Raw genomic sequence first — 17,275 nt, forward strand, 5'->3', positions numbered from 1 at the left:
ATCCAAAAGCTGCCCTAGCTGGAAGGGATCTTGGGCATCGTCTGCCTGTAAGACGATGCTAGCCCCATTGTATAGATGAGGTGACTGAGGGCTGGAGAGGGACACCCACAGGCCTGAGGACACGCAGAAAGTCAGGATTAGATCTGGCGCTAGAGCCCAGGGTTCCCGCTGCTCGGCTGCTTACAAAACCAAACTCAACAAGTGTTGCTAGAAAGGAAAGTTGCCGTTAATCAGAATGCTGGCAATCTGGGGAGATGGAGGACTCAGTGTCCCCCCAAAGCCACCTCCGAAGATTCTCCTCGGCCATGAAAGGTTTTTTTTTTTAATTAATTTATTTATTTTTGGCGGCGTTGGGTCTTTGTTGCTGCACGCGGGCTTTCTCGAGTTGCAGTGAGCGGCGGCTGCTCTTCGTTGCGGAGCACGGGCTGCAGGGTGCATGGGCTTCAGTAGTTGTAGCATGCAGGCTCAGTAGTTGTGGCGCACAGGCTTCGTTGCTCTGCAGCACGTGGGATCTTCCCGGACCAGGGCTCGAACTCGTGTCCCCTGCAGTGGCAGGCAGATTCTTAACCACTGCACCACCAGGGAAGTCCAGCCATGAACGTTTTTAAGGGGAAACAGGGAAGTAATCTCAGTTAATCACTGAAATAGGGGGTCAGAGTCGTCACCATCCCCCACTGTGTGCAGGCTTGTGGACTCCTTGTGATCTTTTTTTAGATGCTCTCTTGCTAGCAGTTTTTTCGAGAGATTACTGAACAGGAAGCTGGGGAAGAGATCTGGCACTCCGTTAATTACTTACTCTTCATTTCTGCTTCTTTGATCTATGTAAAGAACCAACAAGTTAGGCAAAGTATTGTGTGATCAAAAGGTTTGAAAAGTGTGCTAGGGCCAGAGACAAGTAGAGCATGGGGGGTGCCTGTTTAAGTTTAGCAACAAGACAAAAGGGACCTCCTGCAGAGAGCGCTTTCCTGCCCAAAGCTGCTTACAATGCCTCCCAGGGTAGAACTCTTCCCCGAGTCCCCAGATGCCACGTGACTGTGTGGTACAGCAGGATACCTGGACCCTGTCTCAACCGGAAGCAGCCTGCAGAGTTGGTTAGCAGGGCCTTCTCCTGGGAAGGGCCCTGGGGAGGGTCCAGGCATCGGTGGGTCCACGTCTGATGAAGATGCCAACACAAGTCATCCAGGGGAGGGAGGCAGTCTCGGGAAGAACAGGGGGCCCCTCAGGGGATAGAGAGGAAGAGGAGGTCCTGTCCCTTTAAGAGGGACAATCACAAGCTCCAAGTTGTGTAACCTGAGACTCTAGGGAGACTAGCAAAGGAGGGCAGTGAATTCTGGGTCTCAGGGTTTGGTGGCTTTAGGGGAGACGGTCTCCTGTCCTGTGTCTCAGGGCTTTTCCCTCTTTCCCCGGCATTCAACACGCAGCGCATCTGGCTCATTCTTCTTAGGCCATCTCTTCCCTCCGCCCCCATGACTGCCCTGCTTCTCTGGCTACCCCTCACCTGGACCACTGCAGTAGGCTGCTCTCCGTGCCCCCCTGCCAACCCCATCCTGCCCTCGACCCGATCCCAGGCTACTCTTCCTGGCACCCCACACCCTGCCCTCCCTATCGCTCCAAAGATTTCAGAGCTGACTCCAAACTCCCACCTTGATATTCCGATTCCTCTATAACTGTGCCTCAACCTTCCTTTCCAAAAGTCTCTGGCTTTTCCATTCTGGATCCCTTACTCTGACTATTTGGGGATATTCCCTGCAGGCCCTCTCCCCTCTTTTCCATCCCGCATCTTCTCCGGGAGAGTCTTTGCTGTGACGGTGCTACACCATCTGTCCAAGTCCCATCTTTGCTGTCAAGTCTGATGCTAATCAGGACAGGGCCACCTGATTCCTCCCCCTCCCCCGTCCCCGCCAGTGGGTGTGTCAAGTGCACTTACTGGCTGTCTTACTCCAGGGTGGAGGACGAGGGCAGGGAGACCCACTGGAAGCTAATGCTGGGGACTGGAGCCATCGTTCTAGAATATCCTGGGCTGATGAGCCAGGCCCTCCCTGACACTCAGATGGGCCCAGGTTAGCCACACAGCCAGGCCCTGGCTACATCCGCATTCCTCTAGCACCCTCTGCCATCCACCTGCACCTGAGAGCACCCCCTACTTGTTGGGAGTTATCCCTGAAGAAAACACCATTACTGTATTAGAGATTTTAAACAAAATGTATTTTCTGCAAAAAGTCAGCCGTCCTACAATTGCATTCATGTTTCCATAATAACACATTTAGCAACACCTCACATTCACCAGGCGCCGTCCTCCCTAGATTGCAGTAGCCCTTCATCGCCATGGCTCTCATAGGCATGCTCATCTCCCCTGGGGAGTTAGGAGAAAGACGCACTTCCCACAGCTTACAGGAGAAGGAACTGGGGCTCATGACAGGAACCAAGTGGCTCAAGGCCTTGCTTTAAAAAAAGAGATCACCAATATTCAAAATAACTCCCCAACCAGCCACACTTCAAATAATACGAAATATTACTTAAGACATAGTACATTTTGCATCAGGAAACAGAAAGCACCCTATTTGAAAATTCAGGTCAATTTAGTCCAGGATAGAGACAGGAAGCCTGGGGGAGAAGAATCATTTCTCAGCCTCTGGCTTGGTCTTAGTGTGGCTGAAAGAGTCCAAGTCTTCAGGGTGTGAGGTTTCTGACCCAGGTGTTTCATGTAATTCCAGACCCATTTCTCCTTTGGGTCGGCACCGATGTCCTTGGCCAGTTTGGTTCTGAAGCTGTGGATGAAAGTGGGCTGGCAGGGTTAGGTGAAATGTTGGAGGGTTTTATCCAAGGGATGACTCGTTAGGGATGACCAGGCCCACCTGCTACAGGTGAGGGGCTGCCCTAGGACAGGAAGTCAGAGGGGTGTGGAAAGGAGAGGCCCTCTGGGGGTAGTTGCTGTTCTTGCCACGCCCTGGGAGAAGCTGACCTGGCATCCAGCAAAGCAACCACCCGAGTGTGAGCTGGTACCCATTCAGCAAGGAGGGTGTGGGATGTTACCGGCCCTCTCTGGGCCTGTCCCTGATGTAATAATAGGAGGCTTTGGATTACATAGTCTGGTTGGATCTTATCCCCTGAGTGGGAAATCTCAAATTAGTCTATGTCTGTCTTGTGGGGCAGAACTTAGGATGGGGGGGATGGAAGAAAGGGAAGGGGTGAGATGAGGTGGGGGGCTGGAGGGGAGCAGGGTTTTTCTAGCTACAGGACAGCTGCCTGCGGACACTGGCTACTGGTGATTCCATAGCTCTTCAGCCTCTGCAAGGGGATCTTCTTATGGTTAAATGTGAAACAGCAGTTGAACAGGTCGCGGAGTGCATCTAGAAATAAAGTCACGGAGAAAAAGCATCTGATATGTCAGGCTTTTCTCAGCTTGAACGCAACAGGGGAAGGAAAGCTAAGAGGTAGAAGTGTGTCTTCTCCACGCAGGTCCAGTGCTCCTGCCAGCCGCCCCGAGTGGGGGTGGGACCAGGAACATGTGGCTCAAGATTTTGAGGTTGATTCTGCATGGTGAGGACACATCTTTGCTGACTGAGGGAGGCCAGTGCGACAGGTCCTGGATATGGCCCCCCAACCTGCAGGGTTTGGGGCGATCATCTGGGGTCAAAGAAAAGGCCCTGGATTTTCAGTAGAGTTTAGGCTTTATTCTGGCTCTGTGTTGTCCTGGAGGGGGAAGGGGGCAGGTAGGATGCCTGCTGTCCCCAACCTGGGCTTCTGCTTTCTGGCTCCAAAATTAGATGTTACAACTCCAAGGACCCCGGGTGCTCTGATAGTCTCTGAAGTGGGTCACTTTGTCTTAGGCCTTCCTAGAAGATGAGAAACAGAGGGAAGGAGAGAGAGGAAGGGAAGGGGGGAGAAAGATTGAATTTACTTGGCTGAGTGAGCACCTGGGTGCTGATGGCAGCTGCCGTGAGCAGCAGACACAGAGGCGCTGTGGACACCTTCCTGTTGGAAGGGGAAGATGTGAGCTTCAGCCTAAGAGCTGTTGGTTTCTGGGTTTATCTCAGCCTCTTGGCAGCTCTGGCTGCCCTGCCTGCCTTTGTAGAGAGGCAGAGAGGATGGGGGCCCCCAGAGGGATCATTGCCTGGCCAGGGTACAGTCAAGTCAAGATGAATCTACTAAGATTCTGAATTCTTACTGTGTATCCTGAATCTACTAAGCTGGAGGCTGGGTTGCCAAAGAGTTTTCCAGGAAATGCAAGGCAAAAGCTGTGGCCTGTAGCAGGGTAGGCACCGTTTCCCTCCAGCCGCCCAGACCACAGAAATGAAGACAGAACACAGATGTGCTGGCACTCACCCTAGTAAGTGATCCGAGGAGCTGCTTTCTCCAAAATGAAAAAGAAACCATAGAAAAGAACTCCTATGCTAAGGACTTTCCCCTATTACATATTTAGTCCTGACAAGGTAAGCGCTATTATTATCATGCCCATTTACAGATGGGGACACCGAGGGGCAGAGAGATTAAATAACTTGCCCAATGTCTCATGGGGAGTGAGGGGTGACACTGGGAGAAAAAAACCAGTCTGTTTACATATAATCACCAAGAGAGTTTCATGTAGCTGATGTCTTTTTCCAAGGCAAGTTTTAGGTGGAAGTCTCATACTGGAGACAAATTAAAGCCAGCTTCTGGTGACCAGGCTCCTCCCATCACATCTAGGTGCTCCCTTCTGCTACTCAGGCCCAGAGGGATACGGTTTGAAAACCACTGATTTGTCTAAGCCCCTTGTTTTCAGGAAGGATCATTGATAGGACGGGGTGGGGAACAGAGCAATGAAGTGGGCTCTTTGTTCCTGAACCTGGCTCCCTCCTGCAAGGGGTCTGAGCTAGGAGCTTGGGGTGGTGGGGGGGAGTGCCAATGAGCACGGTGGCAAGGAGGGAACAGCTTGGACTATGATAGAATACCTGGCAAGGCCCTTGGCCTGAGTGTTCCTATCCCCATGCTCATTCTTGGCTCCCAGACTTTGCTTGCTTTTTGCACCTGCTTGGAATATTCTCCTGTCCACTTTCCATCCTTGCAAGTTTTTCTACTCTAGCAAAACAAGCCCAGTGATAGTAAAAGAAATGAAATAAAGAGCTATGTTTTGTGAAATAGAAAAGAATATATAGACAAAGGGCTAAAGAGTCTCAAATTTGGTTCTTTGACAAGCCTACAAAGAAGCTGAAACTCTCCTGAACTGACCATGAAAAAAGGAAAAAAGGCACCAGTAGGGAACATCACTACAGAGCCTGCAGACACCAAGAAGAAAATAAGAACCTTATGCCAGCAACTTTAATTTAGAAGAAGTGGACGGATTTCTTAAAATCTAACTTAGCAGATTGCAAGAAAAAAATTTTTTTTAATCCTCAAACTATTTAAGAAATTGAGTCAGTAATGGAAAACCTTCCCACAACACATCCTCCAGTCTCCAGAAGCTTTAACAGCTCTTCCTCCAAGCATTCCAAGAACAAATAATTCTGATCTTACACAATCGCTTCCAGGGAATATCAAAAGTGTTTACTCTTCGACTCATTTTATAAGTCTTTGACATAAAAACTTCTCAGGAACCACAAAAGAAAAGATTTCAAGTTTGTCCCTGCAGACACACATGCCATTCTTTTGTGGATCACGTCAATGAGATTGCAGGTCTTCTGGCTTTGGGTTGGGTTTGGACATGAGGGAACCCTGCAGGGTGTTGGAAAGAGGGAGTAGTTAGGATGAAGTACTGATTTCTCTGTTGCCTCCTTATACCTCTGCCTGGATGCAGCCCTCAACCAATGGTTTTCACTTCCTTTCCAGGTGGCCCTCTCTATGACTCTCTCCGTCCAGTTTTGGGGAACCACACTCTGTCCTTGCTCCTTCAGGTCCAAGCGTGGTCACCATGCTGTCACTAGCCTCAGAGTACCAAAGCAGCCCTATGGTTTCTCCACACCCAGCCCACATCTTGGTAAATAGCATTTTTATTAAACCCTCCTCAAATCATTCCAATTTCAGTGTTATCTATTTCTTCCTCACTGACAGAGGTTTAGGTACCAGAAGTGGCTTCTGGTAATAGACCTTCTAAATGGGATTCTGGAATTGGGTTGCTCATATATTTTAGGAGCATAATAATGGCAGCTGCTGGCATCATGATAACTTAAATTGTCACCAATAGTAGGATGGCAGACTGTGTTGTATCAAGCCCTCCAGGTGATTCTTAATGGGCACTAAAATTTGAGAACCGCGGGATTCCAGCATATCCCGTGGCCATCTCTGACCTGTAGTGAATAGCCACCAGAGAGCTCTTAAGGACGCTGGCCTCCTCTCACGGCCCCATCAAAGCATGCCTTGGTAAAGGGAGTGTCCTCTGGCCTTGCCCGGGAGTGCAGTTAGGGATGGCTAGGCAGCTTGCACATAACAGATCCTTTTCAATAGACCCACTTCCCTGAGCCTTTAGACACCTTCCTAATGTCCCAGGGGAGTTCTGGCATTTCAACTTCATCAACTGCAGGCCTGTTTTAAAGCCTAGATTCCAATCAGCCAATCTAGCTAAATATTCATCATCCCCAAGTACTTGTGCTAGTGCATTGAATCCTGAATTCTGGATAAGCACATTCATGCCAGTGAATTTAACCAACTGAGTCTTGTATGTTATCATCCTCTTACAATCCACTCCTACACATGCACCCCAAACTCTTCTCCAAATTGAGTGAGTGGGGGGACATTCAAACACTTCCAGCTGAAGGGACTCCTGTCTGTCCTTCCCTCTGCTTCAGGACCTATTATCTTGTAAGAAAACATGTTTAGGAGCCTGGGGTCTGGAGTCAACCAGACATGGATTTAAGTACTGTATTTGTCGTTTACTGGTTATATGATTTGGAGCAAATTGCTTACCTCTCTGAGCCTCTAAGAGGAACTGATTGCTAATTATTACCTCATTGTGATGTTCTGAGAACCCAATAAGATAATGAGTGCATGCAAAGTGCTCAGTCCTGTGCCAATAATTTCAATTTTGAAAAATTTTTATGTTCATTGAAGTATAGTTAATTTACAATGTTGTGTTAGTTTCTGGTATATATCAAAGTGATTCAGTTATATATATATATGTTATTTTACATATTCTTTCCCGTTATGGTTTATTACAGGATATTGAATATAATTCCTTGTGCTGTACAGTAGGACCTTGTTTATTTATTTTACATATAGTAGTTTGTATCTGCTAATCCCAAACTCCTAATTTATCCTTCCCCCACCCCCTTTCCCCTTTGGTAACAATGTTTGTTTTCTATGTCTGAGTCTGTTTCTGTTCTGTAAATAAGTTCATTTGTATCATATTTTAGATTCTACATATAAGTGATATCATATGGTATTTGTCTTTCTCTTTCTGACTTACTTCACTTAGTATAATCTCTAGGTCCATCCATGTTGCTGCAAATGGCATTATTTCATTGTTTTTTATGGCTGGATAAAAAAATTATATATATATATTTATATATATATATAAAGGAGGAAGAGAGCAACCAAATCAATAAACAAGTCTACCAATGATAATAAACTCTAAATACTAAACTAGCTTAAACATAAAACCAGAAACAAATTAGATGCAGAAAGCAAACCCCAAGTCTACAGTTGCTCCCAAAGTCCACCTCCTCAATTTGGGATGATTCGTTGTCTAAAGGAGGGAAGGAAGGAAAGAAAGAACGAAGATAAAGTAAAATAAAATTGTTATTAAAATAAAAGTAATTATTAAGAAAAAAATTTTTTTAAAAAACGGACAGATAGAACCCTCGGACAAATGGTGGTAGCAAAGCTATACAGACAAAATCTCACACAGAAGCATACACATACACACTCACAAAAAGAGGAAAAGGGGAAAAATCATAAATCTTGCTCTCAAAGTCCACCTCCTCAATTTGGGATGATTCGTTGTCTATTCATGTATTCCACAGGTGCAGGTACATCAAGTTGATTGTGGAGCTTTAATCCGCTGCTTCTGAGGTGCAGGTACATCAAGTGCAGGTACATCAAGTTGATTGTGGAGCTTTAATCCGCTGCTTCTGAGGCTGCTGGGGGAGATTTCCCTTTCTCTCCTTCGTTCTCACAGCTCCCGGGGCTCAGCTTTGGATTTGGCCCCGCCTGTGCGTGTAGGTCGCCGGAGGGCGTCTGTTCTTCGCTGAGACAGGACGGGGTTAAAGGAGCAGCTGATTCGGGGGCTCTGGCTCACTCAGGCCGGGGGAGGGAGGGGCATGGAGTGCGGGGCGGGCCTGCGGCGGCAGAGGCACCAGCTCGTTGCACCAGCCTGAGGCGCGCCGAGCGTTCTCCGGGGAAGTTGTCCCTGGATCCCGGGACCCTGGCAGTGGCAGGCTGCACAGGCTCTCCGGAAGGGGGGTGTGGAGAGTGACCTGTGCTCGCTCAGAGGCTTCTTGGTGGCGGCAGCAGCAGCCTTAGCGTCTCACGTCTGTCTCTGGGGTCCGCGCTTTTAGCCGCGGCTCGCGCCCGTCTCTGGAGCTCGTTTAGGCGGTGCTCTGAATCCCCTCTCCTCGCGCTCTCCAAGACAATGATCTCTTGCCTCTTGGGCATCTCCAGACTTTTCCCGGACTCCCTCCCGGCTAGCTGTGGCGCACTAGTCCCTTCAGGGAGTGTTCACGCCGCCAACCCCAGTCCTCTCCCTGCGCTCTGACTGAAGCCCGAGCCTCAGCTCGCAGCCCCGCCCGCCTCGGCGGGGAGCAGACAAGCCTCTCGGGCTGGTGAGTGCCGGTCGGCACCGATCCTCTGTGCGGGAATCTCTCCGCTTTGCCTCCTGCACCCCTGTGGCTGCGCTGTCCTCCGCGGACCCGAAGCTCCCCCTCTGCCACCAGCAGTCTCCGCCCGCGAAGGGGTCTAGTGTGTGGAGACTTTTCCTCCTTCACAGCTCCCTCCCACTCGTGCAGGTCCCGTCCCTATTCTTTGTCTCTGTTTTCTCTTTTGCCCTACCCAGGTACGTGGGGGAGTTTCTTGCCTTTTGGGAAGTCTGAGGTCTCCTGCCAGCTTTCAGTGGGTATTCTGTAGGAGGTGTTCCACGTGTAGATGTATTTCTGATGAATCTGTGGGGAGGAAGGTGATCTCCACGTCTTACTCTTCTGCCATCTTGAAGGTCATATATATATACACACACATATACACACACACACACCACATCTTCTTTATCTCTTCATGTATTGATGGACACTTATGTTGCTTCCGTATCTTGGCTATTGTAAATAGTGCTGCTATGAGCATTGGGGTACATGTATCTTTTCGAATTGGAGTTTTCTTTCCAGATATATGCCCAGGAGTGGGATTGCTGGATCATATGGCAACTGTATTTTTAGTTTTTTAAGGAATCTCCATACTGTTCTCCATAGTGGCTGTATCAGTTTACATCCCCACCAACAGTGTAGGAGGGTTCCCTTTTCTCCACACCCTCTCCAGCATTTGTTATTTGTAGACTTTTAAACTATGGCCGTTCTCACCAGTGTGAGGTGATACCTCACTGTGGTTTTGATTTGCATTTCTCTGATAATTAGCGCTGTTCATCATCTTTTCATGTGCCTATTGGCCATCTGGATATCCTGTTTAGGTCTTCCACCCATCTTTTTTTTTTTTTTTTTTTTTTTTTTTTTTGAGCCCTATCCCTTGATCTGTATTCTGAGGTTGCACTATTTTGCGAGAATGTTTATTTCAGGGCTTCCCTGGTGGCGCAGTGGTTGGGAGTCCGCCTGCCGATGCAGGGGATACGGGTTCGGGTTCGTGCCCCGGTCCGGAAAGATCCCACATGCCGCGGAGCGGCTGGGCCGGTGAGCCATGGCCGCTGAGCCTGCGCGTCCGGAGCCTGTGCTCCGCAGCGAGAGAGGCCACAGCAGTGAGAGGCCTGCGTACTGCAAAAAAAAAAGAAAAAAGGGGCCGAAGAAAGGTGCTAAGAAAGGGCTTAGAAGGCATTTAGCCGTTACAATTGGGCTTTAAAGGTTGATTAGCATTTTCCAACAGGTAAAGAAGGGGAGGGATGAAGGCCCTCAGGCAGCAAAGCTCAGAAGGTGTTGGCACGTGGTAAGCCCTCTGCTGTGTGACTTAGGAGAGGGTACAAGAGGAGAAGGAGGAAGAGAAAATATTTTGGATTCAGATAGGAGGGTCGTGAGTGCCATGCTAGGGAGCATGGATATTCTGGGGAGATGGTGAGCCATCCACAGAGGGTCTCTGAGCACAGAGGTACCATGATGAGATCTATCTAGACTTTCCTAGAGACGGCAGCCATCAGGGTATTAGCTAATGACTTTTTTTTCTCTTCCTCCTATTGGGAACTCCTAGTCTTCAAGAACATATTTATTTTCTTTCTACCCTGGGGTTTATAATCAAGCATCAATTTAATCTGCCTAAACACACATACCACAGAAGCAAAGTTTCTGTTTTATCCAAAGAAGACTGTAATCAGGCATTCACACTCCTTCAGCTCTCTGGGTGTTTCTTTTTTTTTTTTTTTTTTTTTTTTTTGGCGGTACGCGGGCCTCTCACTGCTGTGGCCTCTCCCGTTGCGGAGCGCAGGCTCAGTGGCCATGGCTCACGGGCCCAGCCGCTCCGCGGCATGTGGGATCTTCCCGGACCGGGGCACGAACCCGTGTCCCCTGCATCGTCAGGCGGACTCTCAACCACTGCGCCACCAGGGAAGCCCTGGGTGTTTCTTTTTATCCTCTTTGAAATAAACATTCTTTTTTTCTTTTTTTTTTTTTTTTAATGTGAGGTCTGGCTTACATTGGGTCTGGCTTCACAGATTTCATAGGGAACCAAACTTGCTCTGAAATAGATGGCTGATGACCTTCCAGCTCAAGCCCTCCTACTTCTACTCTAGAAAACAGATTCATCTTTCTGGTCATGCTCTGGACCAGCATATAGTAAAAAATGAATACTTACCAATGATCCAAGGAGCCTAAAAAGACATAAGGGTTCTCCTCTGTGGGAAGATTCTCATGTAATTGATTTTCCAAGCCAGACAGGGGTGAGGCAGAATTGTCCTGGGCAAACTGAGGTGTGCAGTCTCCCTACCCACTGGGGTCTTAGCATTTTGCCTGTTGTTGCATTGCTAATTCAGGTGTTTATAGTTTTTAGTTTCTGCTGTCCTCTCTTTGGGGGAGACTCCCAGGATGAATGCCTGAGGCTGCCCCTTCCCACGACTAAATAGAAAATACAGGCAGAAAAAACTTTGTATTTGGCACACCCTGGTGCAGTGGCCAAAGAAACGGAAGTTCTTCTGTCCACAGGCGAGTGGACCCAAATTTGATTCGGTAACAGATTTTCCTCCTAATTCAATGTAATCCCAATTAAAATCCAAGCAAGAATTTTGTGGAGATTGACAAGCTGATTCCTTTTAAAGGAGAAATAAGAAACCAAAAATTGTTAAGACGACTTTTAAAGAAGAACAAAGTTGTAGGACTTACACTCCCAGATGTTAACAGTTTTTAGAAAGCAATAGTCATTATGACATGGTGCCATTGTTCCAAGAATGGATGATATGCCAAGGGAACAGATTAAAGAGTGCAGAAGTAGAACCATACATATGTTGATGTTGGATATAACCTAAGTTTGCACTGTGGAGTAGTTAAGTAAAAGAACTCTTTTGAATAACTGATGCTGAATCAATTGGATATTTATATGGAAAAATAAAATCTTGATCGCTTTCAGCGTACTTTCAGCGTACCCGAAATGTGTTCTAATGTGAGCAACAAAAAATAACGCTTTTTGAAGATAATGTAAAAGAATAACTTTGTGATGTATGGTTAAAAAAAGTTTTCTCTAACAGAAAACAAAAGCACTAACCATAAAGGAACATATTGATAAATGGACTATTTTAAAATTAGGAAGCTGTATTTCCTGTTAAGAAGGTCGACAAGACGGGGGTTCCCCATCCTAGCCTCTCCCCATCCACATACACAATGCAAAGCCTAAAACTAACTCTAGCCACTGAGGTCTCTTTGCCATTCCCCAATCCCTCTGGACTTTTCCTTATTTGAGGCCTTTGCTCTAAGTATCCCCCTCCTTGGATGCTCTTAACCCCACCTCTCTCTGGTAAATCAGCAAAGGCCTATCTTGGGCCAACTATCCTCTGGCCTCTGCCCAGTGATACTCATTAGTGCATGATGAGGAAGTCCTGATGGGGGTGCTGAGTCTCTTTTACCACCGTAATGGCACCCTCAACAGTGCCAGCATTGCACCAAGCACACAGTGGCACTCAGTAGGCGATGCTGAGTTGAAATACATTTCTCTCCCAAGAGATATACACAGAGAAGTTCCAACTCAATGGGGTTAAAAACTAGGTTCTGATCTACTTACTCACTGAAGAGTGAGACAGAAATTTCTCTTAGGCCAATTAATTGCATTTGAACCTGTTGCCCAAGAACAATTCAGCACATGTGTACAGCACCCTGATCCTGTATCTCTCTAGTTACCTCCATCTTGGTCTTTGTAAGCCCTTCCATGGAAATCAATCAATCAATCAAATCAAATCAAATCAGGAAGCTGTATCATCAAAAGGCAAAACAGGAGTGAAAAATAAAATAACAGATTATGAGAAGATATTTCAGTTCACATGTCTGTCAAAAGATTCCTATTCAGAATATAGAAAATACTTCTACAAATTCATAATACAAAGACAGGCAATCTAAAAATAGACAAGATCCAAATCTAAACCATCTACAAATGGGCAAAGGATATGAAGTGGACCTTCATAAAAGAAGATATCTAATAAACATTTAAATAAACATTTAAATTTAAACCATAAGTATGTGGAATTATACACATAATCATCATGGCTAACTTAAAAAGAATGACAGTACCAAGTGTTGAAATACCAAATATGGAATAACTCAAACTCTCATACATTGCTGGTAGGAGTGAGTGTAAACTGGTGACATAACTCTGGAAAATATTTAGCCATATCTGGAAAGGTGTTTGGTGGTTGAGCATATGCTTAATATATGCATGTCCTATCATCCATGTGTGTATATCTATCTATCTACTTATCTATCTATCTATCTCTATCAATCTATCTATCCATCTATCTATCCATCTATCTTTATCTATCTGTCTATCTATCTATCTATATGTACTATCTACGTGTAATGGTAGATACAGGTAGATAGTACAGGTAGATAGTACAGGTTCACACTGATACCTCCAATTGCAGTCCAACACCACAGGGTTTTTCTAGCTTCCAACATTCCATATTTTTCTATGGAAGCTTCTCCAACAGTAAGGGAGATGGCTTCCATTATCTTCAATACATTTACTTATTTGCTAAATCCTTCTTTAGGTCACCATTCTCCTAGCTACGTGGCTAACTCAGTCCTCATCCGGTTGACCCTGACTTGTGGGCTGACCTCTTGAACCCAGTTCTACCAAACATGCTGGTTGAGTCCACAGTCTTGGCCCCAGCCCTGGTCCCAAAGAACATACTGGGTGAGTCCCTGATCTTGACCCCAGCCCCAGCCTTGGTAAACACACCAAACAAATGCCCAGCTAAATCCCTGGCCCTGAGCCAGCGAACTTGCCTGTTGAAATCCAGGCATTGGCTGGGAGAAGGAGAACAAATATTGACTGCATAAAACAATGAATCAATAAGGCAGAGCCTGAGATGAGAACTTCTCTCATACATAGCTCCTTTGGGAAGTGACCCCAGAGATCATGACTGAGAGGCAGCCGAGTGAGACGGAAAAGGAGGAGGAACGAACAGAAGCATGCAGAATCAAGGTCGGTATAGGGCGATGGGGATAGCTTCTCCTGAACTGACTGACATGCCTGCAGAATGGCTCTCAGAATCAGCCGCCGGAAGGAAGGGTGGCAGAAGCATTTAAACATCTGCCTTCCACCCTGCATTGGTGGAAAGTTGTCACCCAGAGTGTTCACTGCCCCGCACTTGTGAGCCTCAGGCAAATGTGCAGGCTGAGCCAACCCCTGACCTGAGATGACACCCAAGGAGGAGCCTGTGTGCAGAAAGCAAGAAGTGAGGAGACACAGAGCAGTTGCTGAGAGAGTGAAATGAGTCCAAGCCCGCAGCAAGCTCCCTGCCCGAGCCCAGGGTGAATCAGAGGAGAGCCCTAGAGGATGCTTGTCAGCTTCAAGTGACCTCACCAGTTCTTTGCCCCCAGTTGACAAGGGAATGAATTGTGCTCACAGATATGAACCCATTCGTGGAAGGATGTGTTTTTCTTTTTCTAAAAAAAGTTTTAATTTATATTGGGGTATAGCCAATTAACAATATTGTGATAATTTCAGAGGCACAGCAAAGCGACTCAGCCATACAGATACATGTAACCATTCTCCCCAAGCTCCCCTGCCATCCAGGCTGCCACATAACATTGAGCAGAGTTCCCTGTGCTATACAGTAGGTCCTTGTTGGTTATCCATTTTAAATGTAGCAGTGTGTACATGTCAGTCCCAAACTCCCTAACTATCCTTTCCGCCCCACCCTTCCCTCTGGTAACCATAAGTTCATTCTCTAAGGTCTGTGAGTCTGTTTCTGTTTTGTAAATACGTTCATTTGTATCATTTCTTTTTAGATTCCGCATACAAGGCATATCATACGATATTTCTCTTTCTCTGCCTAACTTACTTCACTCAGTATGACAATCTCTAGGTCTATCCATGTTGCTGCAAATGGCATTGTTTCATTCTTTTTAGTGGCTGAGTAATATTCCATTGTATATATGTACCACATCTTCTTTATCCATTCCTTTGTCGATGGACATTTAGGTCGCTTCCGTGTCTTGGCTTGTAAACAGTGCTGGGGTGCATGTATCCTTTCAGACAACGTTTTTCTCTGGATATACGCCCAGGAGTGGGATTGCAAGGTCATATGCCAGCTCTATTTTTATGGGGATTTTCAAAACATTAATATCCAAGTTAAGGCACATAAACATCAACAACTTAAATAAGATGACATATCACTTAACACATTTATGTTTAATGTCATTAATAAAGTTCATTGTGATTTGAAATACAACGACATAATCCCAGAGTGCCTCTGGGTAATGCTCGGGGAAAACAAATGGATTGTGTCTTGTGCTGTGGCCTGGTGCCAGTTTAGGGTGAGTCTCTTGCCTTTGGAATTTAGGATTTGTGTCTAGGTGGTTCATGAAACCCTGGGCCCAGATCTCCAGAGGGAGCTTGACCTTGAGACTGTGGAAGAGAATGGTTAGAACTGGATGGAGCCTACTGTGGTTGGAAAGCACTCCTTTTGCCCAGCTGACATTTAGGTGCCTTATTTAGATGCCTGGGGTTTAGGTGTGCTACCTTGGACTTCAATGGAAAGCTCATCTTCAGACAGGTTATATACCTGACTTGCAGGTGTTTGCCATTAGGCTGGGCTCCTGGCTGGCTCAGTGGTTTTAATTCTAGGCACTTTCTTCCTGGCCCTAGCCAACAGATGTGGCCAAGGTCCCAGGATACATGGCTCCTAGAGCAGGAGAGAGTTTATGAGGTTGTCTGCCAGATCCTCTCACTTCCTGCCTGTGACACAGAACAACTTCCACTTTTGTATGGGGCATCTTATTGCCAGAGAGAGAAATTGACTTGCTGTAAGTGACTCAGAGAGTCAGGGTCAGTTCTGGGATCAGAGCCCAGAAACATTGCCTTGCTATGTTTCCATGTTTGTACTGGAATCATGGTATTTCTCCAACCAATGACAGCCCCCCTGGACTTGGGTCAGCAGGACAATAATCTTCTTTCCCTTAATGAGGGGTCTGGTCTTTCTGCCTTGGTACTGTGGGTCTCATGTCTGAAAAAGGAGCCAGCTATGCTCATGAAGTACAAGAGAATCTTGACCTTAAGGGGCTATTAAGGAAAGGAGATTCCATGCCTTCAAATGGATTTTGCAAATTCTTGAGATTGGGGGCTGAGGGTGTAGTGACAGAGATGAATCATTCTGTGTCTCAAGGGTGCAAGCCCTGTAGATATTGGTTTGCAAGATTATAAGAGAAGGGTCTGTGTCTTGGTCAATTATTCTCAACCTTCTACAACATTTAACCTATCACTCTTTCTGGCCCATTCTTCCTCACTTCATCTCCACTCCCACCCTGTACCATTTATGTCCCCATCATTTCCCCTGCACCATGGCAGCAGCCTGCTCTCAGGCCTCTATCTCTAACACTCCATCCTGTACTCAGATACTAGGTTATTCTTCCTGATGCTCGCCTCTGAATGCGATATTATCCTTCTCTCCTATTTCAAAATTTTCGGTGCATCTCTATTACCTGCTGACTTCCCAATCTGAAATTCAAGAGCCCCTACAACCTGGCTCCAACCTGCGTTTCTAAAACTCTGACTCCTCTTTCTTCCCAGAGCTTGATTCCTTCCTCTGGCCCCCTCCCCTCATCTCCCTCCTGTATCAGTTCTGAAGAATCCTTTCATTTCCCATCATATTCCAATCTCTCAAGACTGGTCCTGTTGAAGGCTCATCTCCAGTAAAGAACCTTAAGTGGACCTCTAAGTTATAGACATCTAGTTTCCTGTTAGACTCAGTTTCATTTCTGGGACATTACTCTGGGTTTGAGAATTAATTAGATGGAGAAAACCTGGGGCTATGGAGAAAAGTTTGCAGACTCTTGCAAGAGATCAAGAGAGAGACCAGGCAAAGGTAAGTGTGGAGAGAAAAGCAATAGGACTCTAGATTCTATTAAATAAGGGCAGGTGATTTAGGGACTGGAGCCACAGGGCTGGAACAGTCTGGTCTGGTCCTTCTAGGTTCTCCGTAATCCTCAGCTGAGTCCAAAAGACTCAATTTAGAGGATGATCCTCACACCCCCAATTGTCACTCACTACTGCCATTTTCTCCCTTCCTGCCAAATGTTACCCCATGAAAAATAAGACCAAGTAGTTTAAAATTATATAGATTTTTTTCTTTGAAAACACCATAGTCATTTAATAACATTAATTTCCTTCACAATACTACATAGCACACATCGACTTCCAGGAGCACTGATTTCCTAAGAATCCAAAGGTGTTTCACTCTGATGATCAGTGGAAGGACCTCAGGATACTACAGGCAGGTAGGAGGGAGAACAGTGCCATCTTACCATGAGCTTAATTGAGCTCGCAAAGGAAAACTCATCACCAGATGTTGTGTTTTTACATTCATTAGGATTTATGGCAGATAAAGTTAAAACATCAATAACTTAAATAGAATTATTGTTTAAGAAACTATGTGTTTTAAATTATTAAACAAAGAACCTCTTTTTGGACATTATAATAAAATAATACAGCTGGGGAAGGGTGGGGGGAAATAAAT

At 46.2% G+C, this 17,275-nt stretch overlaps 1 protein-coding gene across 1 annotated transcript; it reads right to left on the minus strand.

Annotated features, from left to right (window-relative positions):
• Window positions 1–2,569: 2,569 nt before the first annotated feature.
• LOC136139079 (C-C motif chemokine 13-like) lies at window positions 2,570–6,924 on the minus strand. Its single transcript, XM_065897994.1, has 4 exons — window positions 6,920–6,924; window positions 3,902–3,975; window positions 3,236–3,350; window positions 2,570–2,768 (listed from the first exon to the last, which is right to left on the minus strand). The coding sequence occupies exons 1-4, from the start codon at window positions 6,922–6,924 to the stop codon at window positions 2,570–2,572; spliced, it is 393 nt and encodes a 130-aa protein (XP_065754066.1).
• Window positions 6,925–17,275: the final 10,351 nt, after the last annotated feature.

The sequence above is a fragment of the Phocoena phocoena genome, chromosome 19 (assembly GCF_963924675.1).
Source record: "Phocoena phocoena chromosome 19, mPhoPho1.1, whole genome shotgun sequence".
Classification (NCBI taxonomy): domain Eukaryota; kingdom Metazoa; phylum Chordata; class Mammalia; order Artiodactyla; family Phocoenidae; genus Phocoena; species Phocoena phocoena.